Source organism: Netta rufina (assembly GCF_964035555.1).
Source record: "Netta rufina genome assembly, chromosome: 1".
NCBI classification, from domain to species: Eukaryota; Metazoa; Chordata; class Aves; order Anseriformes; family Anatidae; genus Netta; species Netta rufina.
The window spans coordinates 169,520,232-169,545,828 of NC_140123.1; the positions used below are offsets into that span (position 1 = coordinate 169,520,232).

The 25,597-nt window shown below is 44.7% G+C and overlaps 1 protein-coding gene across 1 annotated transcript in view; it reads left to right on the forward strand.

Annotated features, from left to right (window-relative positions):
• Window positions 1–369: 369 nt before the first annotated feature.
• CPM (carboxypeptidase M) overlaps window positions 370–25,597 on the forward strand; it is a gene marked incomplete at both ends in the record, with an annotated part of 31,744 nt that continues 6,516 nt past the window's right edge. The window contains 6 exon segments of the mRNA XM_084306099.1: window positions 370–387; window positions 1,804–1,980; window positions 1,982–2,026; window positions 2,032–2,082; window positions 2,185–2,339; window positions 20,441–20,534. Of these exon segments, the coding sequence (XP_084162225.1) occupies window positions 370–387; window positions 1,804–1,980; window positions 1,982–2,026; window positions 2,032–2,082; window positions 2,185–2,339; window positions 20,441–20,534 (540 nt within the window).

The following is a 25,597-nucleotide window of genomic DNA, read 5'->3' on the forward strand; positions in this document are numbered from 1 at the left end:
TAACACAGACAGTCCCTGATTTTGAACCACTGATGCCAAGGGGAGGTTTGTCACAGTTTTGTACAGGATTTGGTCTTTAGTACTGACTTTTAACAACAGCTGTGTATACCAGAATATTATTTGCCCAGGTTGGATTAAACTGACTTTCTGAAAAGTGGCTCAAGAGCAACAGGTATCCTCAAGTTTTGTTCTCTCAGGTACAATGCAGGCTGAAAACAATCAATCAAACAAAAAATGGATTCAGTAACATGTAACTCATATAATGCCAAAAAAAGCTGACTTGTCTTAACTTGCAGGCAATCTTCAAAACAATCTATCATTTCAAAGTGGTTTTGAGATTCCTAAAAACTGCAATGATCTCATGTAACCATGACTCTGTTAGCTACAGTAAAGGGTGGCATAATTTCAAGAGGCGATAATGCTGTGACTACCTAGTATCAAAGGTGTTTTTCCTCATTTCACTGAGATTAATTTTTTACAGCCCCCCTGTCATTTCACAATGCTGCCAACACCCTGCTCTTCTTAGAGTCATAGTCCGCTGCTTTCATGTGATTCCGATGGGGCCGTTTCCAAGCATGTATATACCGGATTACCAGCTGAACATATTTTCTTCCCTGCTTACTCAAATGGTGTCACCAGATTGTCTTTCAAGGAGCCTATAAATATAAATATATGTATATATTTTCAAGTCTCACCAACTGAAATGTGAAGCTCATATACTTGACTTCTCCCTCCTGCTTCTCTGGAGACATTCACCCTGCAGCCCCGCAGCTTCTCTCCCACTGCATGTAGCAAATGCAAGTAACTGCGACCAACTGTTTTCTTTAAGTAAAGAAGGTAAATGACATCCATATTTAGGTCTTGCTAGAAATTTCTTTGACAACAGGTGAGAAGGTCTTGTCAAGTTATGGGAGTTAGAACACGGGGGAGCTGAAACATGGGAGAAGGGCTATGGGGCTGTTGCCTCCCCCTTAATGCCGTGCTCGAAGGAGCAGTATTCAACAGAAGTACATTGGGATATTACAGATTGTGTTAAAATATACTTTGATTATTTTTTTTCCTAAAGCTTCTGGGTTAAAAAATAAATAAATCTTCTTTTAATAACTTTTTTTATTTATTCTAGTCTTCTAACCAGAGTTCAGGACTTGTTATTTCAGATTAGCCCACACATTCATTTGCTTCAGTATCATTATTTTTTTTTTTAACATTGACCACGAGGAGAAACTTCAGAAAGCGGCAGAGGAAATCCTGTCCTTACAGACATTTGTATTCCAATATCATATTTTAAAAGAAATGTTGATGCTCTCCTGTCTTTTGCTGCTGGAGCCCAGCCTCACTTTTTTTTTTTTTTTTTTCCTCTCCTCTGAGCCTTTCTCAATCCAAAAGAAGACAACAAAAGGTGATGAAAAAGTCTTTGTGGTGAATCCCAAGAATAGGATATCCCCCAGGCAATGTGGTTAGCGCAAAACCAAGAAAAAGCGTTTAATTCTGGAGATATAATCCAGCCCTTTCAACAAGTGAATCCTATTAAAAACTCATCTTTAAAATAAAAAACGATTGTTAAACGGGGATACTGCTAGACTTGGACACCAAATCCTGTCAGGATTTGTCCATGGGCATGGCAGCCCTCGCCCCCCTGCACCACACGAGGTTTGTTTCCTCAGGGCTCCCCCACCTCATGTTCTCTCCCCTCGACCTCCAGTGAAAGAGAAGAGGAAGAAGAGGAGGAAGAAGAAGAGGAGGAGGAGGAGGAGGAAGGTGGCGGTCCCCCCCCGAGGAGCCCTCTGAGGGCCTCGCTGCCAGGCGCCGCCCGGCGCTCAGGTGCTCGCTGTCGGGGCGGGCGTGACGGGAGGGGAGGGGAGGGCAGGGAGATGGCGGGGAGGGGTCCCCATCGCTTCGCCTCCTCCCTCCGTGCCCCTGGGCGGGCCGGGGGGAGCTGAGTGGAGGAAGCCGGCGTCAGTCAGGGGCAGGGCGAGGCCGGGCGGCGGGGGATGGCGGCCCCCGCCCGGAGCCGGGGCTCCAGTCGTGGAGAGCGGCGGCACCATGCGGGCGGCCGCCGGGGTAGGAGCGGAGTGGGGTGGGGTGGGGATGGAGGGGAAGGCACCTGCTGCGGGCGGGGGGCTGCCCCCTCAGGGCTTCTCTGAGCGAGGGGTGGGGGTCTCTGGTTCCTCTGCTTCTTCCTAGGAGGTGGCGGCCGTCCTCTGCCTGCTGGCCCTGGCGGCGGCGCTGGATTTCGGGTACCACCACGCCGAGGAGCTGGAGGCGTACCTGCGGGAGGTGCACGCCGCCCACCCGGCCCTCACCCACCTGCACAGCATCGGCCGCTCGGTGGAAGGTAGGTGCGGGCGGCACCGGCTCTTTTGGGGTCGTGAAGCCCCCCGCAGGGTCCCCGCAGCTTGGTGCCGTGGCCTCGGGTGGCGGCGGGGCTGCTAAGTGCCGGGTGCCTCTGCTTCAGCCTCTCCTCAGTTTCCTCTTCCTCTTGCTTGGACGTGAGTAGCAAACCCCGGTGGCACCCACGGCTCGGGTGGGAGCTCTCCCCACACCTAACTCCTGCTCTTCGGGACCGAAACCTCGGCGGAGTGGCAATTTCAGAAGCAGGGAGGCTGCTGAGCTTGGGGTGTCGCTGCCCCGCTGCTGGGCACCCGCTCGAGGTGCGGCTATGGTGGCAGCCTGTGGTCTCCAACTTGTCCCTAACTGCGTTAAAGAAAGGATCATCCCATCCCGCTTCAGCTGTTTGGCTAAAGCTGGGCTGACTAGGTAGAAAAAGGATTTCAAATTCCATACCGGAATCCAGTTTTAGTTAAAAAAACTGGGATTTCAGTCTCAAACCCTATAAGAAAACAGCTCAAGCCTTTCTAGTCTCATATAGGTGTTTTGACTTAACTATAAACTTCCTTACAGTAATTTTATGGAGGAAAAAAAAAGCTTTTTCTCTCCCTTGAAGAGATTAGAAAGGTTAGTAACTGTTAGCATTTATTTATTACACTTTAATCTTCTTTTTTTTTTTAGTTTTAAGTGGAAAAAAAGTTATGTAGAATTCAAAAAAATGCTTTTATGTGATGTGTAAAACTAGATCACTCTTTAGAAACACCATTTGTTCCTCTAATCCTACTTCATAGGCACTACAATAAGGCCAGATGAAACTTGTTTTACTTTTTTTGTTATTTATTTATTTATTTATTTTTAAATCTATGCTCTTCTAGGTAGATAAACATGAAGAGCACTAGTAGCTTCTATCTTTTCGCACATCCTTCCTCGTGTTATTGTGTCTTCAATGTCTTCTTTAAATATGCACTCCTACTTGTCTGAGACATAACTTTTCTTTGGAAAGGGTCTGGTCGGTTTCAGTGAGGTGTCAAACTGCTGTCTTGGTGCTGTGGAGGTGGAACCTCCTCTCTGCACATCCACACTTCTTTCTAAGAAAGTCTCATTATGGGAAGACTCAAACTAGACAAGGAATCTCAAAGTTAGTTAAGTCGTGTTCCTCTTGCTTTCATCAAAGGCAGAATCCTATTGAAATATGTTATTCACCCACACAAGAGAAGGCTACTCCCTTTGTGTACGGTTCCCTCAAGTACAAACTACTAATTATCAACATCTCCATGTTCCTACCTTGAGGGGACTTAGCTAACTTTTTTTAACCATAGGGCTAGATTTTGATTTCTCTGGTGTAAATTCTGTAGAGTTCTGTGAAATATGTTAAAGGATGGAACTGAGTTAGGGTCTTATTTTCTTTGCTCATATTGAAAAAAAAAAACCCAAAAAACTCTTAACAATGGTGGCTATGTAATTTTGGTAAAAATTAAACTTCAATTTTGGCCAACATGCTGAAGTTCTAGTTCTTTTCTTAGTTAAGCTGTTGAATGTGCATATGCATGTACATAAACTAGTATGGATTTACTAGTGCATCCCACTAAGTTGTCCAACCAATTAGCTAAACCCTGATAGCAAGATTATGGAGAAGAAACAGAAAATAATATTTAAATATTATAAAGCCGAGAATGTCATGTAGTAAGTCTTCTTTTCAACCCTTGATACATCTGATATGGAGATTATAGATGATAAATACAAAATCTTATGAACTGGCGTGGTGTCTGTAAGGACACCAGACGTGACTTTGCTGTTACTGTGAATGACCATTGTTTTCATTTTATTTTTTTCTTTAGTCTAGGTTTCATTCTAATTTATTTTTTTTTAACAACCTAGCATTATATACTGTCATCTAGGTTTGGATTATGAAGAAAGTGAACTGAAAGCTTGATTTTATTTATTTCTGGCTTGTGTAGACCTGGAGCTCTGGAAGGCTATAGGGTCCACCCTAGAAGCCTCAATATGGAGGGGTAACAGGGATCTCTGTACCACCACTTCAGGAGGTGGTTGCTTGTAGTTCTTTATCAGGAATATCTAAACGTTCTTCATGACGGAAGTCTCACATGTTCCATGCAGATTATGGAATAATTGAGCTCTGGAGGCTGTCTAACTTGAGGTCCTGTTCAAAGCAGGGCTAGCTTTAGAACTAAATTACGATGCTCGGAGCATTCTCCTCTTGAATTCTGACTGTCTGCAAGCATGGAGGTCCTGTAGGATCTCTGGTACCTGATGCAGCGCTTATCTACCTTTGCTATGAGAATATATTTTCTTGCATCTGATTAGAATTTGCTTTGCTGTGCCTTTTTGATGTGCACCTCTAAGAAGGGCCTGGGTCTGTCTTCTCTAGAATCATCCTTTAGGTAGTGGGAGGGTGTAGCTGTGTGGTTCTCCTGGTTAAACAAACCAACTTTCTCCAGCCTCTCCTCAGGTCTAGTGTGCTTCAGCCTTGGAATCATCTCAGCAGCTTTCTGCTGGACTTCCACCAGTGTGGTGTTGTTCCTCTTGCACCGGGGAACCCATAGCTGGGCATGGTACTCCAGTTGTAACTTTACTAGTGCTGACTGGGGTAGAATAATTATTTCCCTTTAGCTGCTGGTTTATGTTTTTGATGATGCAGCCCAGCATAGAGGTTCCTTTTCTGCTGCAGGAGCGCACTGCTGGCTCGTGTTCATCCTACTGTCCCCATGGACACCCCTTCAACTCCTAGCTTGCAGATCTGCAACCTGCCTCGTCAGTCTGCAGCCTGTGCAAGCATGGGGTTAGTTTCTTGGGTTGATAATCACAGTGTGAGGCACTTCTGTCCCAGGAGGAGGACTTTGCATTTTCCCTTGTCAAACTTCAGGAGTCTTCTGTTGAGAAATTCCTTCAGCTTGTCGAGGCCCCTCTGAATGGCAGCCTCAGTACTGACTCCTGAGGAACAGTGCTGATAACTTGCTGTCACCTGACCCCCCAACTGACCACTGATTGATTGCTCAGTCTAACAGCCAGTTTCTGACATCCTTGTAGTCTACTGATCTAATCCATGTGTTCCTCACTTGTGTGCAAAGATACTTGGAGGGATGGTGCTGAAAGCCTTGCTAAGGTCAAGGTTAAAGAAATCTAGTACTCACATCCCTCCCACTGAGCTTTCATTTTTCATGCAAAGCTAAGCCATCAAGTACAATTTGCTGTGGATAAATGTGAGGTGAGATTTAGAAGGCAGATTTATTTGATGTACATAAACAGCGAGGTACAAAACAAAGCCAGTACCAAGAGCTTCACTGGAAACCAAGGTAGCCCAATCTGTTTTGTGATTTACATCACCACATGGAAATTCACAGCTTCTCTGTCGGATTTCTGGGAAGATTTCTAGACTAGCAATGACCTGTTCATTCTTCAGGTGCTTTGGAAGTTATCTCCCAAACTATTATAGGGAAATATGAGATAAATAATGAAATACAGGTAGAGAGGAATCTTAAAGAAGATGTAACGCATTGGCTGACTAAACTGAGAGTTAACTGTTAACAAAAAGATAACAACTAATTTGGTAGGTCTTACAAGTAGGCGGGCAGTCTGATTTCCTGATATTCCTGCAAAAGGAGCATTAGTTGCTTCAGTTGCTTCTGACGCGGTGTCTAAACACAGTGGAAAAAACTTCAGCAAAGGTATCAAAGGTAGTAAATCCTCCATACCTGGCAAGGATATCTGGCTCATGCGGGCTGAACATCAGGCGCTGTGTTCTGGGCTGCTTCCATGTATGACTAATGGTGGCTTTTTCTTTACAAGTTGGAAGGAAAAAAAGCTCCTGAAACCTGGTATTGACAGAGCTGGCTATTCACAGGCTAGTCAATAGCAGCTGACAGTTCTCATAAAGGCTGTGTGAAGAATCCACTTATTATGCAATTAAGTTCTAGAAAATACTGGTTCCTCCCTTCGCAGAGACCCGTCCATACAGCTACGAGAGGCTTGTGTCTGCCAGGAGGAACTCTGCTTCCCTCACAGGGTTACTTCAGGCCAAACAATGGAAACGTGGGATGGCTCAGGGTAATATCCCAGTTCTTTGTCTCTGATGCCTTGTTAAATAAGCTAGTAAAAGGTCTTTGGCAGGAGCTGCCGTCTCTAATCTGCGCACTGTTCAACCTCAGCACAGTATGTGTGCTGTATGATGGTAGGGGTGGCTGCAGAGCTGCGTCAGCCTGGAGGATGGGACCTGGTGTAGTCATAATTCACCTGGCCTGCCTAATACCAGCCTCATCAAAAACAGGCTGACTACAGCAAGCAGAGCTTACAATGCACATTATTAAAAAGAAGATACTTCAATGTGGGTGGGGTCTGTGGTGCTTCATTGAACACACTTTTTTTCTTTTTTTTTTTTTTTTTTTTGAAAAGAAGAGGGTGAGTAGAGGGGAGGAGTGGGAAAGCAGACCTAAGGATTCTAAAAGGTGGAACTGATGACCTCATTAAGAGAGCAAAAGACAAGCAATATAGAAACAGCTGAGTGGCTTTTGTAGTAGATGCCCGTTTTCAAAACTCTTTTCAGATATGCTCTGGATTCAGATGAAGTGATAGCATGGTGACTGCAGCTTGTTTTAGATCTGTCTTTTCTGGAGGCCAGTCTGCATTTTTAGAATTCCAGTCCCACTGGAACAGTTGTAAACATCTTCCTGAAGCTCGTTCCTCCTCACCGAGCAAAGAAAGTTGTATATGCCTGAAGTATAAAGCACCTCTGTCTCCGCACAGTGAAGCGCTGGCTTAGTAGGCTAACCTTTATTTGTTGGGTTCTGTCATTGGAGCAATGAAAAGCAAAACAAACCAAACCGACCACATTTTATTATGGTTCCACTACAAATTTTTGGAAATAGCTACTTACAACAGGGCTATTGAAAAGTTGGTAGTTTTTTTTCTTTTTTTCAGATGAGAACTACATGGTTTAACCATCCTATTCTGCTGCTTGCTGTTCAGTGGCTCTGTTTGTTGCTTTTAAATCGAAGCGTTCCAGCCATTGATCTTAAACACATCACCAGCTTTCACCAGACCACCAAAAAAAAGCTCATTTATTAGCATTCTGCTATCCCTGCTCTACAAGCAGAGGCTGAAGCATGCAGGCTGGTTTTGGTTGGGTTGCTGTGAGCGTGTGTGTGTGTTTCCTTGTGGAAACCCTTGTGGGTTTCCCTTCTCGGGCAGCAGAAGGGAGCTCCGGGTGCTCGGGGCTCCGGGCCATGAGCGGCAGTGACACAGCCCAAGGGCACACTGGAGATGAGGACCAGGTAGCGGGGTGGGAGGTGCCTGCCTGGTGCTGTAGCCAGCAGAGAACCCAGGCACCTGTCCCAGACACCATTCTGCACAGACATCAGTGGAAGTCGTGCCCGAGGTATGCCAGGAATTGATGTTAATCTGCTACCTGCTGTTACGGCGGGATCGACACCTGTAGGTATTTAGGGAAGGCTCTTCTGCGGGGGAGCGTGGCCTTCAGGGTCATTGCACTCCAGTTAAAGGATCTTAATAAAAGATCAGCTACTGTGTTTGTCTAGTCTAACTGCTGGCAGGCTGTGTATTTAGCTGACAAATGGGGAAAAATAGGAATTTCTTTTCAGGTGTTTCTTGTGATATGACATGGAAGGTGCCTGGGTTGCTCCCATCAGTAGGACAATGCACTGCAAGCTTTATTGCACTTACATCAGGAACAAATTAGATTCTGGATGCTTTTAAGTACTGGAAAACAAGTTTTACTGTCGGAGGAAACAAAACTGAAAAGTGTATCTATGAAATGTTTGTGCTTCACTGGAGGTGCTCTTACCTGGCTAGATTCTGGGGTCCTGGCACTGCGCTGCTGGAGAACGAGGCTGTACCTAGCCCAGCGTGCTCCGAGGTAAGCTTCTCACTGCTACTCACTAATAAAGGCTCGCACAAACCCAGTGTGAGTACCCATGTTTCAAAAAAGGGAAAACCCATGAAGGTGGTAAAGGCGACTGAAAATTTTCAAGACAAAGAGAAACTGTATAGAGGAAAATCGATGGGAACGTGATGCCTTTAAAGCGAATATTGAGATAACTTTTTCTGTGTACACATAGTGAGAGAGGTGTTTGTGTACGGGAGCATTACCCTCTGTTTGTTCCGTTTGAGTGACTGCTGCAGATGGCTTTCCTCCTGTCTCCGGTCCTTGATAACGTCTCCTGTTCCCTTCCCCCTTCCTTGTCTCCCACCCCACAAATTTCCCTGGTCCCGTGAATCGCAGGCTCACCATGCAGGCATGGCGTGTGTAGATAATATAAGCATTGAGATTTTCAGTGTTCATTTTTAGAAACAGGAATGAATGGGATGTTTCCCACTCCGAGGGCCCCACGTGAAGCACACTAAAGTCATTTGGCTCAAGTCCGAAGTTCCCTTCTTTTATTTATTTATTTTTAAAAAGGGCACTCTAGAACTTACTGTGTTACTTTACCCGTTCTTGCCTGCTTCTTTGCTGATCCCCTCCTTACATGCCACTTTGTCTCTTTGGTCTCTTTCTTCCTAATCATCTTTGTCCTAGTTTTTGTCAGTACTTGTGGCATGAAAATGTATGTTAACAAGATGCTAGATAGATTTACATGTTCATTTTATTATTGAAAGTGTTTGGATTCATGGATGTTAACAGCCTTGTAAACTCCGTTTGCAGGGTATTATGTGAGTCACTGTGATGGGAAGGGAAAAAAACAGAAGAGGAGGAGAAGGACTGGGTCCTTCAGGGCTTATCTGTTCGAGTTAAGTCATGACTTTAAAAATAAATCATGACTTGAAAAGCAAGAAAGTATTAGGTTGCATTTCAAAAGCTCTTTAGCTTCCAATTGAGCTTTACTGTAAATCATGTGCTTATTTTGAGCTTACCTTTACTGCATCAGCTTTCAAGTCTGTTTCTACTAGTGGAAGTTAAAAAGTCTTTAAATGTTGAAAAATAGTTTTTTTCAGTGGATTTCCTCTGAACGTGTCTTCTAATGTTTTAGTTACCAGAATTAGTTTAACTGAACATTGTGCATGTCACTCTGGAGGAGGAAAGCCACAGCACTTCAGCCTTCCGCACCAGTAGTTTGACTGCTGTAGTGTAGTTTGACACGGGTAGCTTTGTGTGCAATTTGTCTTCCAATAGCTGAGTACTACAAATTTTGGCTGATAACATGACTTCACACTGCTTTCCTGGCAGTAATGCCCTGGCAGAATGCCTACGCTTTCTACACGATTTATAAAGAGTCCATGGCTTGGTCGTTGTCAGCTGTTTGCCTTGGAAGACAGCTAAGCCATTGAAGAAGTTAATCTTTGAGGTGTAGTGACTGTAAGCATGTTCCTGTTCTCTTGCAGTAAAGGTAAAGTAACCTGCTGAAATCAAAAAGTAATAGTGAAAGTGTGTGTACATATGTGCAGGTTTTTTGCATGCATACGTGCACACAAATGAAACTCCAACACAATTCTTGCAGAAAATCTTGTGGGAAGTTTTTTTTTTCAGTGAAATTTGCCAGATCAGAGATTCCTCCTAGGAGGGGAGGGAAGATTTTCAAACAAATGTTTGAAGGAAGCCTTTCCTAGCAACATAGTCCAAACACTTCTTGTATAAAGACTTATCTTGTACTGGGATCTTTGTTGTAACTTTGAAATGGAAATGCGATCTGTTTAGAAATAGTCCCCTCGCTGTTCCTGTGAGCAGTTTACCTGAAACCAGTGCTGTGGGAAAAGCTGCATCTCTCCTGCCTCTTCTATGAAGCCAATTGCTTTCTAGGTGTCTAGAAGCAGAATATATGTCAAGATTTTCTTCGTGTCTTTAGAGCTGTGAAGGTCTTAAACACACAGCTGTTCTGCTTTTTCTCGGTAAGACTGCAGATTTCCGTGTTTGATTAGAAGCAAACAGAAGTGGCAACTGCGTATCATAAGTAGTGCTCATAAACTTCCCAATGCCAGGGACCTTGTGTAACTTAAAATCAGCAAGTGTGGCTGGTGGGTACACTCTGGTTCATATCCATCTCCACGTCCTTTAACTGGTGTTGGGAAAGTGAAGATGTAGAAAGAAACGCAACCCCCACAAGAAACAAACAAACAGAAAATAGAGCTCAATATGCTAGGAAACTTCAGGTGCACAGTAGACAAGTTACTTGTTTTCTTCCCTTGCTTTTTGGAGACTTCTGCTTTTTGGAAGGAGCGCTGTATATAAATTTGTAGCCATGCAAATAAGAAGGGTGGTCTTTATACCTAGGATCGCAATCCTTGTTTCGTTTATTACTGTACTGATAATTCAACTTGAATTTGCTCCTTGCTGATTGCAAGGAACAAATTGAAAGTCTACTTATACTTCAGGTTAGTTTTTATATGTAACTTAGTGTCAGTTTAAGCTGATCCTGAACATTCACGTCCTCAGATTGCTATGGAATATCACAAGAAGCGAATAAGATGCTCCAATAAAGAGAAAAACAGAAAACATCCATAATTGAAGAGATGGTCTTCTACCACCAGAGTGGGTCTCTCCGTTATCCTGTCACAGGTTACATTTGCTGCTCTTTGGGCCATGCTACAAGATCCCTGTTTCTCTAGGAACAGGGAAAATCAGGTGGATGCTGATGTTAGTGGTCAGTAATGGGACGTGATTGCAACTTGCAGTGCAATATTATTAATTTTTTAACAAGTTCTGGTCAGAATTCCTTAGAAGGAAAGAAAAAAAAATGCAGTTTTACCCGCAGTTGATCTCCCTGTCTGCATTTTCCTCTTATTTATAAGGAGAGCATGGTAACACGTCCTTTCTTCCTCACTCTGGGGGATGCAGCTTTTTAGTAGAAAAGTATTTCCAGCAGCTTCCCATCCTCTTCGCACAGAAGCAGAGCAGCACGCCTTGCATCCTTCCTGGGTGGCCTTTCTGCCCGTGCCTTCTGGCTGTGCACCCCTGGGGCTAGCAGTGTTGCTGATTCTCAGGGTTCCCTAATTAAAGCTTTGCTGTACGTAACCGTGGTGTGGCAGATTGTGCTCAGCTAGCTCAGGGAGTACAAACATGAGCCTAGTGAATAGATGTACAGAGGGAAGATGCGACTTCTAACCCTGAAGCATTTGTTCCTTGGGAGGTTTTATGCTTGGTCGTGCACAGAAGAGATCTAGATTTATTTTTTTTGTAAGGCTGGCTTTTCTCTTGTGAATGAAAGCTGAATGAGCACGATGGCTATTCCAGCTTTTTGAATATTTTTTATGAATTAGGTAGTTGTTGGAGCTGGCAGGTGGGGGGAAATGCATAGGACTGGGTGCAGCTCTCCTTCCCCTCCCTGCCAAGAGACTGCCCTGTCTGTAAATGGCTCCGCTTCTGACTCAGTAACTCTTACAATCTCTGCAGTGGTTGAGATGTGGCAGATGATGCTTCTGAGCAGATCGTGCTGCTGTTTGGTGTATAAGGCTTGCTTACTCATTTTTTGTTGTTATGGGAAAGGTCAGCCTGTGGTAGCTGAAGTTACTTAATTGAATGATTGTAGCTGCTGTGTTAACTTGCTGAGGTCACCGTGGATTTAGGACAGCTGAGCTGTATTTCCTGTTTGTCCCTAGCAAGTTTCCACATCCAAGGGTCGGCAGCTACCTGGGACACTTAAGCAGGGAGAACTTGTGCAGATCTGAAAAAGTAATAATTGTCTTAAAGTTAAAATAAAGCAAACTCTCCTTTCAGGAAGAAATGCAGCCCAACTGTGTTGGTTCAGAAGTCCAGTTTGGTCTCCTTTTTTTTTCTTTTTTTTTTTTCCCAAGAACAGCTAGAGAAAATAGCTAGAAAAATATCCAGGAATAGGCTAAGCACAGAACGATACTTCCTCAGTACGCACTGCTGGCAATGTGCAAATCAGGTCTCTGACAAAGCACGTTTCCTAGTTGTGGTAAGTTAAAATACAAAGCTTGCTTTGCACAGCTGCATCAGGCTGATCTCAAAATCCAAGAGGAAATGGGCACAACATGTGACTACCAAAATCCAAGAGGAAACAGAGGCCACCACCACATGTGACAACCTTTGTCTCTTCAAGAAACACCGCCTGGATTTTATGTTCTTGTAATGTTTGTTAAAACAGGTTGTGTTTCCTAAAAGACAGTCATTAATATTTCTACAGAGACACTTCGTTACCCATTTTGAGAGAGAATCTAGAAGTGGCTGGTGAAACTAGGCTAACTTACTAACTAAATCAGGAACGCAGATGATGATACGGATTGAATTATTTAAAATAAGTTAATTGAGCTTGCATTTTTTCCCCTCCAGGCAGTTTAATTAAGAAGAAAAAGCCGCTCTCTGTGTCAGATTCTAGGACCCTGCTTGCCAGCGTTGAGATGTGTATCTCTGGAGGCTTCCTGTTCTTGTGGCAAGTGTAATGCATGCGGTATGCCAAGGATGCTTGTGGGGTGTGCATAGCGAGCCTCTTGACGAGGCACCTCAGTGCGCTGTGACCCACAAAGTACACCAGTGACTTTGGAGCCATCTAGGAGCAACAGCCTGTAGTTTTCTCTTAGTTTCCTACTCCTTCTGCCTTTGAGTGGCAGGAAGAGTTTTGGCCTCCTCTGCCTTTGGTGGCAAAAGGGTAGGCCGAATAAAACCAGTTAATCTGGATAAATTGCACTTAAAAACAAGCCATCCCCTTCCTCGTGCCTGGCTTGCATTATAGGCAGTGACTTCGCTTGGGCTGATCCAGTGGTGTTACCGTGAATGGGTAATGTTTCTTTTATAAATACAATTGCTTTTCTGAAAATTACCGGGTGTGTACCAGTTTCACAGCTCTCTCAGAAAATAACGTAAGACACATTTAGAATTAGGTTAAAAAAAAATCCTGTGCTAATAGAAGCAAGAGTTGGTGAAGAAGGAAAAAGCCTGTTTGGTTTCTGGGAGTGAATATAAACCAGGTAGTGTAAATAACAGGGAATGCCCGTTCGGGCTGATTCTGTGTCTGTGGCGTTTTCCTCTCAGCGACCAGCACTGAATAAGGTTATTGTATATGAATTTAAAAATGGTGTTCCCTTCTGGGTGGTTTTTATTTGGATCTTTTTATTTCCTTTTATTTCTTGTGTTGAAAGACAAGGTGCTGTTGTAGAAACCATGCTCTGCGTTGGCGGTTCTTAATGTTTTGATGTATAAGGAGTGTGCTCAGCTTGGTTATGAGAACTGGAAGTGGTGCTGCACAAACTCACACACATGTAAGAAATAAAGGGTTGTCATCATCGTAACATACAAGTCCCATAAAAGTGCTTAGGCAGCCGTGGATGTTGCAATCAACCCAAGACTTGTAAACCTTTAGGCAGATAAGCCAGCGCGTGAACTCTGAACTGTTCTGAACCCTTCAATTCTCAAATGCTTTGGTTACAAATAAACAGCACCTGGCTTTCCAAGGGTCATTCCTCCAGTCCTGCGTATCAGGTACTGACTGCAAATCGGATTGGCTGGTATAGTCGGTGGAAATACGTGCTTATTGAATAGTGGAGAGTTATTTTTATTTATTTGAGTGAGGGGTGGCCTTAAGCCTGTAAGAAGGGATACGTGAGAAGCAAGCAGAAGGATTAAGGAGTGGGCTCAGCACAGTAACTGCATCAGTGATGGTGCATCTCTTGCTGAAATGTTCTGGTCCCTTGTATCTCAAAAATACTGCAAACTTTCTGAGGTGGAACAGCCTGTACTAGCCCTCAGAAGGCTGATAAGTGGAAATACAGAGCATGGGATAGTCCTAAGACCATGAAATAAAAATTAAGTGCTGCACAGGTAGTGCAGGTAGTTCCCTAATCTCTCTCTTACTGTTACTATCCTCAAACAGGTGTTTGCTTCCGTATTGATGGTTTTCACTCCTGCCAATAACCTATTAGGTACAGTGGTTCTTGTGATGTATGTTCTCTTTTCAAAGTTCTCCATTAAGCAGGAAGAAAATAGCAAGACATTTACACTCTCCCCGAATACGAAATGCTCTTGATTTGGGGGTTTGGTTGGCCGTGGTAGACCTGTAATCTAATTACCTTGGGCTCTTTTGGGTTTGTTTTGCTGACTTATGCACCATGCTGAATATTGTCAGATACACACGGTTAATGTATGTGACTGACCTGTTTTTTCTTAATACTTCAAAATAGCTTGAAGTCTTGCTTATATTTTAAATGCTCTAGCTCCTCTTGGGATACCAATTGTTGTTCATTACTAATGGAAATCCAGTCCAAGTCTTAGATAATCTTTTTTGTTGCAGTAGACCATGAGAGCATGGTATACTGACAGCAACGATAAACTCTCACAGAGAAATCTGTCCTATGGTTGTTCATGCATCCATCTGACTCCAGTTTCAGGTATGTAGGTTATTCAGAGTATAAACTATACATCTAGATTGTCTGTTTTCTGAGCAGACACAGCTGCCTTTTTTGGTTGATAATTCACAAAGTTTATGTCCCTGGCACTTTTATTACTTTCTGTAATCTGAAAGGTACTTTACACAACAGTCTGACTGGATTAAACTCACATATTTGTTTGTGTCTGTAAGGCTACTGCTGCAGTACTATCATATCAGTCATACTGATTAAAGGTTTTGGGTTGTATAAATAATGTGCTGGTAACTCAACTTTTCTTAGAGCGTGAGTTAAGTCATCTGTGCTGTTGGCAGTCCTCTTGCAGAAGACAAGTTCCAAAATAGCTTTAGATTTTCCAGCTTGCAGTGGTGATGGCAAATCAGAGTAACACAAGGCAAGGGTACTGCTGGCACTTGTTTAGCAAAAGGGAGCTTTCTCCTGAAGTCTCTTAGTAGCTGTGGTAGTGTTTTTGCTGGAAGATGATACATTTTCCTTCACTCGGTATGGAGAAACTAATGTTTTGCTTTCTTCATGAAGCTTACAAGCTCAATCCTGAGCAACACAGCTATTTAATGTCTTTAAATTTCTCTATTCTTGCCATTTGAGAAATACCTCAAGGGTGTGCATGTGCATGGGGGGCAGCTGTACTACTGTGTTCAACACTGGCCTTGCTGAGCCTTGCAGTAAATGCAAGTACAGATCACAAAAGCCAAAGGAAGGTTTATGTTGTCACAGTCACAGGTTACTGTGACACAAAAGTTTGAAGTGACAAATCAGTATTGATTTCTTGATCTCTCCTCCTGCAAAATAAGAAATTTTGTGTAATAGTAAGCATGGGTCGACTTGAATCCTCAGAAAAGAGGTGTCAGGTGCAGTTTGGTTTTCTTTTATCATAGAGGAATGTCACAGTATGTTCCAAAGATCCCTTAATGCCTTGCACGGTACCAATTAACCTCGATTTACCAGTGTGTAACACGAGTGTAAGGATGGAGTATCCTGAGACTTAGCCAAGCATTGCCAGATACAATTAGGGAAGTGTTTCCAATATCAATCTGTATTGTGTAAGTAGATTAAAGAGTGAGGTGTGTGGGAACGGTGGTGTATCTGCAGAAGGACTTACCAAGGAGCGCCTCTCATGCCACCCTGTCTCCCCACAGTGTTTTGTATAAGTAATTCAGGTGCTGGTTATTTGCATCGTTTCTCTTTCTTCCGTCAAACCATAATTACAGCAGTGGTTGCTTTTGCAGTGGAAGCTGTTATATCAGCTGATATGGTTATTTTACTACTGTTACTCGGTGTTCTCAGCACACAACCTAGGCTGAAGCCGTTCTGCTTATACAGGAATTGAGCATGATTGATACAAGCTCTGCCTAGGGCATAGCCGCCACCCTGTTACGTTCCCATCGATCAGAACCTTGCCTGTCTGGTCCCCCTTCTTATTTTGCACTGCTTTGATTTCATGTTTTCGGGGGACAGAAATGTATTTAAGCAGTTTGTGTGGTACATGGTGGAATGAAGCCCCGACAGGGTAAGTTGTCAGGACTGCTTGTTGTCAGAACAAATTTCTATGACCTGAGATCGGTGCTGTGCTATTCAAATAGGCATTCAGTCACACCTGGAGCCAGAGTGAACTGTTTGTGGACCTTATATTCCAACGATCATTGGGCTTTCTTCCTCTTTGCCCCATCTTGGGCTTTTCTAGGTAGGGACGACTTCAACTTGCACCAGCATCGCTGCAGTTCCTGTCCATGAGATCGCTGCAGCACGTGGCCAGCCCGGAGGAACTGCAGTCAGCATGTTGCCTTCTCTTGAGTTATTAGGACCTCCATCTGAGCTTTTAAATCAGTAGTCCTAGTCTGAAAACAGGTTCTTTTTCATAAATGGGACTGCAAAGAACAAAGTGAAGAAGACGAGCGTGTTCCAGAACGATCCAAGGGCTGTGATCCAGACTGCAGTCCCTGCAGATAAATCAGTTTCTTTCCCACTGGATCTGGAGATCAAGATCAGTTCTCCCATCTCAATTCCCAGCTTCTGTAGAGCTGTTTAGAATATCGATACCATGCCATGAATATTGCCGAGGCAAAGCTAGAGAACTTCAAAATAAGTATGTGAAAAGACTGCTCCCTCTACTAGAAGCTGTGTAATCTGGCTCTGGTCCAACACTAACTTTGAAGTCTCTTTACTTGTCCTGAGACACAGTTACAAATGCAAGTTTGTCTTGATTACTTGAAATATCCTTTGCTGATTAGCTGAGATCACTTCTGGTTTGGCAGTGAGAAACGGCTTCTTGGTGTACGTTCAGCTGATGCAAAGCACGTGGGAGGTGGCTTAGCTGTTAACTTCAGGTATGAAAACAGAGTTATCAGGGGTTGTACTGATTAAAGGAAACTTTTATCAATCTGGTGAATCTCTTCACATGCAGTAAATGACTGGTACATGGAAAGAAACCTGACATCATCCCTCACAGGTTCACTATCCAGTACTGCAGGCTGGACAGACCCAGGAGTTCATTTTAATTGTTAATGGTAGGCGTAATGCTGCTCACAAGCTGGAAGTGCCAGAAAATAATTGACGCCTCGGTTCATGAGAGCGTTTATCATTTAGATGGCCCTCACACAAACCATAAACAGCCTAAATGCTAATGCTGGAAAGGCCAATTTGGATCAGTAACTACTGCTAGCCTATACTTAGGTCTTCCTTGTGTTTCCCATGAGTGCAACTGCAGCGATAACAGCAGGAACGAGTGCTGCTGGTGCAAATTATTTGACACTGTCCAACATCCTTCTCTTCAAATGGGAGAGATGTGGATCAGAGGGATGGACCGCTCTGAGGATAAATTGGCTGCGTGGTCGCACCGAGCTGTGGTCAGAGCTGAATCTGTAGTGACAGGACAAGGGGAATGGTTTTAAACTAAAAAAGGGTAGGTTTAGATTTAATACAAGGAGGAAATTCCTCAGTCAGGGTGGTGAGGCCCTGGCACAGGCTGCCCAGAGCAGCTGTGGGTGTCCAATCCCTGGAGGTGCTCAAGGCCAGGCTGGATGGGGCTTTGGGCAACCTGGGCTGGGAGGAGGTGTCCCTGCCCATGGCAGGGGGGCTGGAACGAGGAAAGGACCTTAAAGACCACCAACCCAAACCATTCTGTCATTCTAAAGCACTGGATTTTTTTTATCTGAAGTCAGTATACAATATTATTTGCAGAAAGTCTCAAGTGTCACAGAAATAGATGATACCTTTTTAGGTGTTCTTGGGCTCTTGTTGCTGTAGAGCTGTGGCACTCAATGTAGTGCTGCTGCTGCTGTAGGGAAGTGGCTAAAGCATGGTGCTGCTCTGCGTGAGCTCGTGAGATGCTCTGAAAGGTCCGTGTGTGATGGGTGTGGGTGTTATCGCTGCTGTTGGTCGGGTGTGAGATCGCCCCGGTGATCTGCTTCCATGCACGCAAAACCAGCGGCTGATCCCCGTGTCTGGTCGTTGGAGAGAGAACACGCTGCATCTTCTGGGGGCTTGTCTGCTGTGATTAGTTAGGTATTTTATATACTATCTAATTAGATGCAGGGCTGTAATATCAACACGGTCAGCGTATCGGTTGGCTTAACGCCCTGTCCTGCTCTGAGCTATCTCGCCTTTCATGTCGCTGCTCTGTGTTTGGGTGGCAGGCGATAGAGGATTTGTGGAAGCTATAATGCTTTTAGCTGGCGCTTATTTCTCTTGCTCTGAGAGGGCTTTTGACATGTAATTCACTTAACCTGTTGGTTTCAAGGTATTTTGAAGATTTGCCTGTGTGCTTGGTACTCCCTCTGACAGCAGGCAGCCATGGAGCCGGGTGAATCTGTAGCCTTATAGAAAGCCCCGTGTCTTACAGGGTTAGCTCTATCCCCCTCCCTATAGGAGAGGGGGCTGGGGCACCATTGCATCCCCTATATGGGTCCTTTGCTACCTTTTAACTTTGAGAAGTTAGTACCAAGGAGGGATGTCTGAATTATTTTCTGATAGACTGAAGGAGAGACAGAACGGCTCAGGGGGCGCGAGGACAAAGGCTCATGAGGAGCACTCCTGAAGGGCTTCCACTGTAGGATACCTCTGGATACAGCCAGGGGGAGAACAACATGTTGGAAATTAGATTGAGACTGTTATGCATGCTGGATTATAAATAAGAGTAATGTTTTTTTGTTGGTTTTAGCACTAGGGTTTCTTTTCCTATATCCAAATGTACTGCTGCAGGAAGGCTTGTGCTCTGTTCCCACAGAGTTGCAGAAAGGCTGAGGCTGGAAGGGACCCCTGGGGTTCTGGAGGGGAGAAGGGCTAGGGTGCTGGGAGCTGGTGGTTCCTTTCCTTTTTGAAGGATGTGCTTAAAACCTAGCATCTCTGGTTTCTCCAATCTGTTCCTTGTCTAGACTTACAAAGGACAAGCTGTTTGATTTTTTTTTTTATTTTTTTTTTTTTAATGAAACAGCAACTCTGCATGCAACAAAGCTGAATAACTAGCTTCCTCACCAAAGCACTTAATGCAGGCTTATTTTAAAAGGTATGGACTGCTTGCTGACATCATCCTCTGCAATGAATGTCAGTGGTGGCATCTCAGCCTTGTGGGTAACATCTGGCTGTAAGGACATCTTCCAGAGTGACCAGGCATAACCAGGGGATGCCGAGACCACTTGCTGAATTAGTTTGCTGTCACTGCTGCCTCGGTGCTTCTTGGCCCTAATTAGGCTCTGATCCAACCCGTGAAGCGAGAACCTAGCTTGGCAACCTCAGGCTTCGGCTCACCTCTCTTGCAGTTGTTTCAGCGCATCTTGTAGCATTTCCTCTGTTCTCTTCAACATTTTTCTCCTGTTTGTCAAGGTGCTGCGGTTATTTCCCTTTCCAGCTATGAGGCTGCTTATTTCTTGGCAGCCCTCAGCCAGCAGGGTGAGAGAGCTGGGGGCAGGCAGTGTGCATACGAGGTCTGGCTGTTAGCAGCCTTTGGGCTGTGGCTGCTGTGACCCCAGAACTGGTCCAGTTTCTTTGCTGCCGTCTGCTGAAACCAGAGCTGTCCACCTGCTTTGAGAGCAGCCTAGTGGGATCTGCTGAGAGATCTGAAATGCCACAACATCGCTACCCATAATATGCCCTCCCTCGTTTTAAATTAGGATTTCCAATATATTTATTTTATTAAAAGTTCAGCTTTCTGTGCAACTGCAGTGATCTTGACTAATGCTCTTTCTGTAGCTATTAATTCTTATTTTGCTAATTCTTGGGGTATGTCTCTGATACAGCTGTGCCTGTCATCTCCCTTTTTTTTCCTGAGCAGTAATTCATTAATGTGTTGAGCTTTTCTACTTTGTCTTTAATACAAATATGTTCTTTCTCTGTTAATGGAAAATTCTGTATGTGCTTCAGAAAAAAAAATGATTTAATGCTTTTGGAGGAAGTGTCTTTTATTTTAAATATTACATAGTCGCTTGGTGACTTTGCTTGACAAAATCTTGCCTGCAGAACTGGATTTGAAAAATGTTTTCTTTAAAAAAAAAAAAAAAAAAAAAGCCCCAATTTATTTTCTATCACTGCTTAAATGTTTTTGAAATTGCAGGGTTCGCTACACGCTTTTAGTTGGAACACAGCACATTTGTTCCTATAACCAATTTAACAAGCACTTCTATAAATAAGTCTACTTTAAAACACTCTATTATAAGATTGGGCAGCAGTGAAATATAAGAACCTGTATGGTCGTCTTGATGACCAAGTCTTTTACTTTTTTGTTTCTTTAAGGTTTGTATAATTTTATACTTTGTTTAAAAATTGTCTTTTCCCCTTCCCCTCTTAAAGGTAGAGACCTGTGGGTTCTTGTTCTGGGAAGGTTTCCAACCCAACATAAGATTGGCATTCCAGAGTTCAAGTATGTTGCTAATATGCATGGGGATGAGGTAGGTTTCAACTTTTGCAATGTCATTTATACCAAATATACTTGCCAGAGGTTTAGGGTGAACTCCTCTCAGGTGTGTGCTGTTTATTATTCAAGTGTATCCTCACAGAAGAACTGACGTGTGTGTTTCTTGAGGAATTTCAAGGAAAAGTTCCCTTGTGGCAGAAGGGTTTTAAGAGACCTTCCATCAAAGTAAAGAATCCTACTCCTAAGACCTCTCAAGTAGAGAGAGATTTGTCTTCTCCACAAGAATAAACCCAGAGGCTTTAATTTTACTGGCAATGAATCAGTTGTAATGGTTTGCTTGTAAGTTGTTATTACCTAGGAATGAAATATGAGTGATAAAACGCTTCAAACCCATCCAAAGAGTGAATAATAATTCTTGTGAACTACCAAATGTGGTTTTTAAGAAGGCAATTTCTCCTAGGAACCTTAAGCTAGGAATACACAGATTCACCTAAGGTAACACTGAGTACAAAAGAAAAAGCAATTTCAGGCCTAATTTGCTGTGGAAAGAATGCCCATTTGTTAATGATAGAGGAGGTAATGGTGATTATGAGCTTTGCTGGTGCAGTACATGAACCTGAAATAGAAATATTCAAAGCTTCACACTTCCTTCTCATCTTCTCACACTTCCCTCTCATCTTCTCTTGCTTCCTATTTCCCGTATTCATTAGCTCTGCCTGCTTTTATTAGGCACGTTCAGGATAAATTTAAACTACACAGTATGTTTCTATGCAGCCTCTAAGTACAAAGGGTAAATAATTCAACAGAGAAGTGGCAAAATATATAGACGCCAGACTGTGAATTCCCCAAATTAATGAAACCAGGCAGAATAGTAAGTGTATGCTGTGTAAAGCACAACTTATCACCAGCTCTCCCTAGTACCGATACTGTCTGAGTACTTGCACGCCTCCAGGCACTTGCGACACGGTGTGCCAAGAATTTTCCCCAAGTTAGACCAGTTTCACCTTGTTTGACAGTGGCTGTGCTGCTGGGAGCCTGGCTGCTCTGGAATTTAACTCTGTGTGGGAGGGAGCTGACTCACGGCCCCACGTGGCCCACGCTCCTGGGTGCTGTGTGTGGTGTGGGGTGCCTACAGGAGCCGCGGCTGCACGTGTTGGTCCCTGCTGACTGCTGAAGAAAGCTTCAAGACTGTGGCTACAGATGACCCAAATTTGGTGAGGTTGGAGGGGAGAACACCATCTCATCCAGCGTGGCCTGGCCTTCCAATCCAGCAGTCCTGGACTGCAGAAGGGCAGGTTCCTGCTGCCGCTCCTCCTGGCAGAACATCCACGATGAAGCGCTCCTGCTGCTGTCACCACCCAGCTGGATGTGCACAAGGAGCTTTGAGCACGGGGGAACGCAGTGTTCGCATGTTTCTGGGGTTAGACAACCTGGATCACTGCCTAGGATCAAAACTTCTGCATCGACTACGACAAACGAAGCGAGATTAGGTACTGGCATTGTCACCGGTTTGTCTGAGAGGGGTTGTTCCCTGAGCTAGCGGTGCCGTAGCACTAGGTGCTGTGCTACGTGTCCCTCCAGTGAACCATGTTCTAGCCTCTTCATCAGACCAAGCACACACCTAGGGAAGATTCTGGAATTAAGGCTATTCCTTTTCAGATTAAGGCTATTCCTTTTCAGGCCCTCGTGTTCATCTATGCCTTTTATATATTTATGCATATGGATATAACACGGTTTTACTTTTTCCTATCTGACCATAAAAGCATTTCGCATGGCAGAAACTGAATTCCTCATATAGATGAGCATTGGAGAACTTAATAAATATTTATTCCCCATAATCTAAAAGACTGCTGGACCAGTCACTGGGGAAAGACTCAGCTTCCCCTTGTAATAGATTAAGCAGATAGGCTCTGCACGAACTGGATGACAAGCTTCGACTTGTGTTCTGCAGTCTCCTGTAGCCTGAGATTGTAGGATTATAGCTTCACTGAGCTATGCATGTCTTCTGTGCTCCAGTGGTGCTTCCCATGGAAGTGAGACCTTCTCCACGTGGTGAGCAGCTCTCTGGTACCACCGGAGACACTGCCCTTCTGATGTGCTGTGATCATGTATATGGCACTTTTCCTCGCTTCAGCCAGCAGGCTGCTCCTAAAACCGGAAAACGGAGAAGCCTGAATTGCATATGTGCAGGCTGCTCACACGTGCTGCTGGAAGAAAACCCAGGTTATTTGGAGGGTTGCCCAGCAGGGCAGTTCTATTAAGATAACAGGAGTACACAACACACCAGGAAGAGAGTTTTTTTTCTAATCAGAACTGGAAAGACTGTTTTCAGAGTAGATTAATTACTTTATAGCATAAAACATGACCAGCCAAGGCTAAATGATTTTGTTCTGTGACAGCCATTGGTAAATAGTGAACTTCTGCCCCAGGTCCACAGATGCATCGCTAGACTTCCCTCCTTGCTTTTGTGGCTGAACGAGGCTGGTCACCATTGCCAGCAGTTCTGCTTGTAATCCACACTCTGCCTGATAATCAGAGGTAGCGCGGTTGCTTTCAGCTCTGTGGCACTTTAACCAAAACAGCACTAACAGACTGCACGAAATGCAAAGCCCTGTGACACGGCGGTAACATTTGCACTAAAGAAGATGAGGAAGAGGAACCTGCCGCTCTAGGGCCTGCTCGTTAGCGCTGCAGTCCCGGTGTTTGAATCAGTGCTTTAGTGGAGGCAGCTCAAAGCAAATTTAAGGGTTTGGTTATTTTTTAGTCTGCTCTCTGAGGGGAGTAGTGATGTGAATTTTCCTGTTTTTATTTTAGCTCCAGCTCATTCTGATTTAGGGAGCAGCCTGCTCTTATCCCAGGCTTGTGGTCTCACTGACAGAGCTCTTCTTCTATGTCCATATTCACACATCACTCTCTGGGGGAAAAACTCATTCAATTTCTTGCTGACCAAACCCAGATCCCCAAGCACCCTTAGGCTGTACATGGAGCAGACCGGTCAGCTTTTGTCTAGCAGTGCCACTGACTGGAGTCCAGTCTGTACAACCGAGCTAGGGCATTTCATTAGACTGCTCCTAAACCACGTAGATTGTAGCAGGAGAGCTCTAAGGGAAAGCTTGTCTATAGTGTAACCTTCCTGTGCCTTTCTGATCGTTCCCTTGGGTGCCTTACAGCTAGTGTGAGAGCAATCAGAAGATCAATCCCTTTTCCAGGATGATATTACTGATGCCACCCTTATCCTAAATCCTCCCCTTTTCATAACTTCTGCTTTTTTTTTGGTGCAACAGTATTTGCCTCTCTCTCTCTCTCCCCGAAGCTGAGCGAGTGGTGATGGGCCTGAACTAGCCCACGTGAACGGCTGTGCTTATCTTGCTGGCTTATCTCAGGAGTGAGGTGAACGCAGCTGTACCCTGTTTTGCACCTCATCACAGATGCGATCAACTCCACAGAAGGGTGTCCAGAGATACGGTGACTTAGTAGGGCTTGGGTGGTTGAGGACTGGGGTAGTTTTATTTGTGATTGATACAGTTGGGGCTTTTTTTTTTAAATAAAAAAAAAAGTGTAGAGGTGTGGCAGGGCTACAAATGCGTACCCTAGAAAAGAGAACAGGGGAAGAACTGCGTGTGTATTTCCTGCATAGGGAACTATTTTCTACCTGGTTTCAATATCAGCTGGCAGGATGTAGAGAAGGTCAGAGGCACCAGAAACTTCACAGTTCCCAGCAACCCGGCCTATTTGCTGAAATATTTTGTCATGCCTGAAGAAGCTTTGAGATTCCTCTCAGCATAAGCCGGGCTGCCGCTTTGGAAGATGCTGGGTGCATGCCAGGTGGTGCTGACACAAGCAGTGGCTTTAAGGCTGCCCTTCGTAGCTGATATCCCCCAGACTTGATGGGGTGTGCTTCAGGTGCCCCTAATTCGAGGTGTTACAGCCGGCAGGATTTTGGGGCTCCCCCTGCACCTCAGGTGGTGCCTGCGCTGCCCCAGCTCTGTGCCAAAGCCGGCAAGGCCGGGCTGCTCTGACACAGGCCCTGCCTGATGATTTGGGTCTTCTTTCGACATAGTTCAGCTGCAAAAATAAACAAAACCAGGCCACGTTTAAGGAAAGAATTTTAATCTTCTAAAGAAATGGGCAGAGCCTCTCCGCCCGTCACCCCCTGGCACTAGGCCTCTACCACGTGGCAGTGAGAGCCTGCCCAACGCAGGGGCGCGGGAGGGGAGCGTCCCGGTGTGGGCACGGTGGCAGCTGACCTTAATCTTTTAATCTGTGAAAGGGCTGCGATTAAAACCAAATACTCATCGTGTTCCCTCAAAGACACGAGGTCTTCCCTCTGCTCTCCCCGTGTGTTAGGTGTAGGCGGGGTGAAGCCTGCTGGGCAGGAGGTGCCTTCTGAGGGCTTGGTCAAAACTTGAGCTTCGCTGTCTCAGAAACGAAACCCTTCCCTTAACCACCTCCAGAAATGCTTTCTCAAGAAATCTGGGGTCATCTGGACCCATCAGCAGCCCCCTGTTGCTCTACCAAAACCGAGTGGTAACACACACGCTTCTTTAAATGATGAGAGCACCAGCCCTCTGTGACAGACCTTAGCTGAGTGCTTCAGTGGGCTGAGTGCTTGGATGCAGCAAGAGCTATGCAAGGAAACCCATATAATAGGGTTCTTTTTTTCTATTGTTTTGTAGTTGTTTTTAGTGCTGCATAGGTAAATAAGTCTGGGCTTAACTCTGGAGTGCAAAGAATGTGATCTGTGAAGCACTGGTCAGCTGCTGTTTATGAACGCTATCCTTTTCCAACCACCTTTTCTTCCTTTTCCAGCTCCTCTACTCCTTTTTCCCTGCAGTTGCTCCCCCTGCCCCAGACACCGAAGAACACCAGGACAGGAGCAGATCCCCTTTCCCATTCCCTCCTGAGAGCAGCCCAGTCTTGCCTGCAGTCTCTCTCTGTGGTAGGGCTGTTCTCGTTTCTTCTGAGCCTGCTGGCTTTCTCTCTCCTGCCCAGGGCCATGATTTGGCTGACTTCTCCCTGTTCCCTTCTTCCCCCTGCTGCATCCTGCCCAAGCTGTCTATTACCTGAGCTGCCCGTACAAGACAGGTTCAGGTTCTT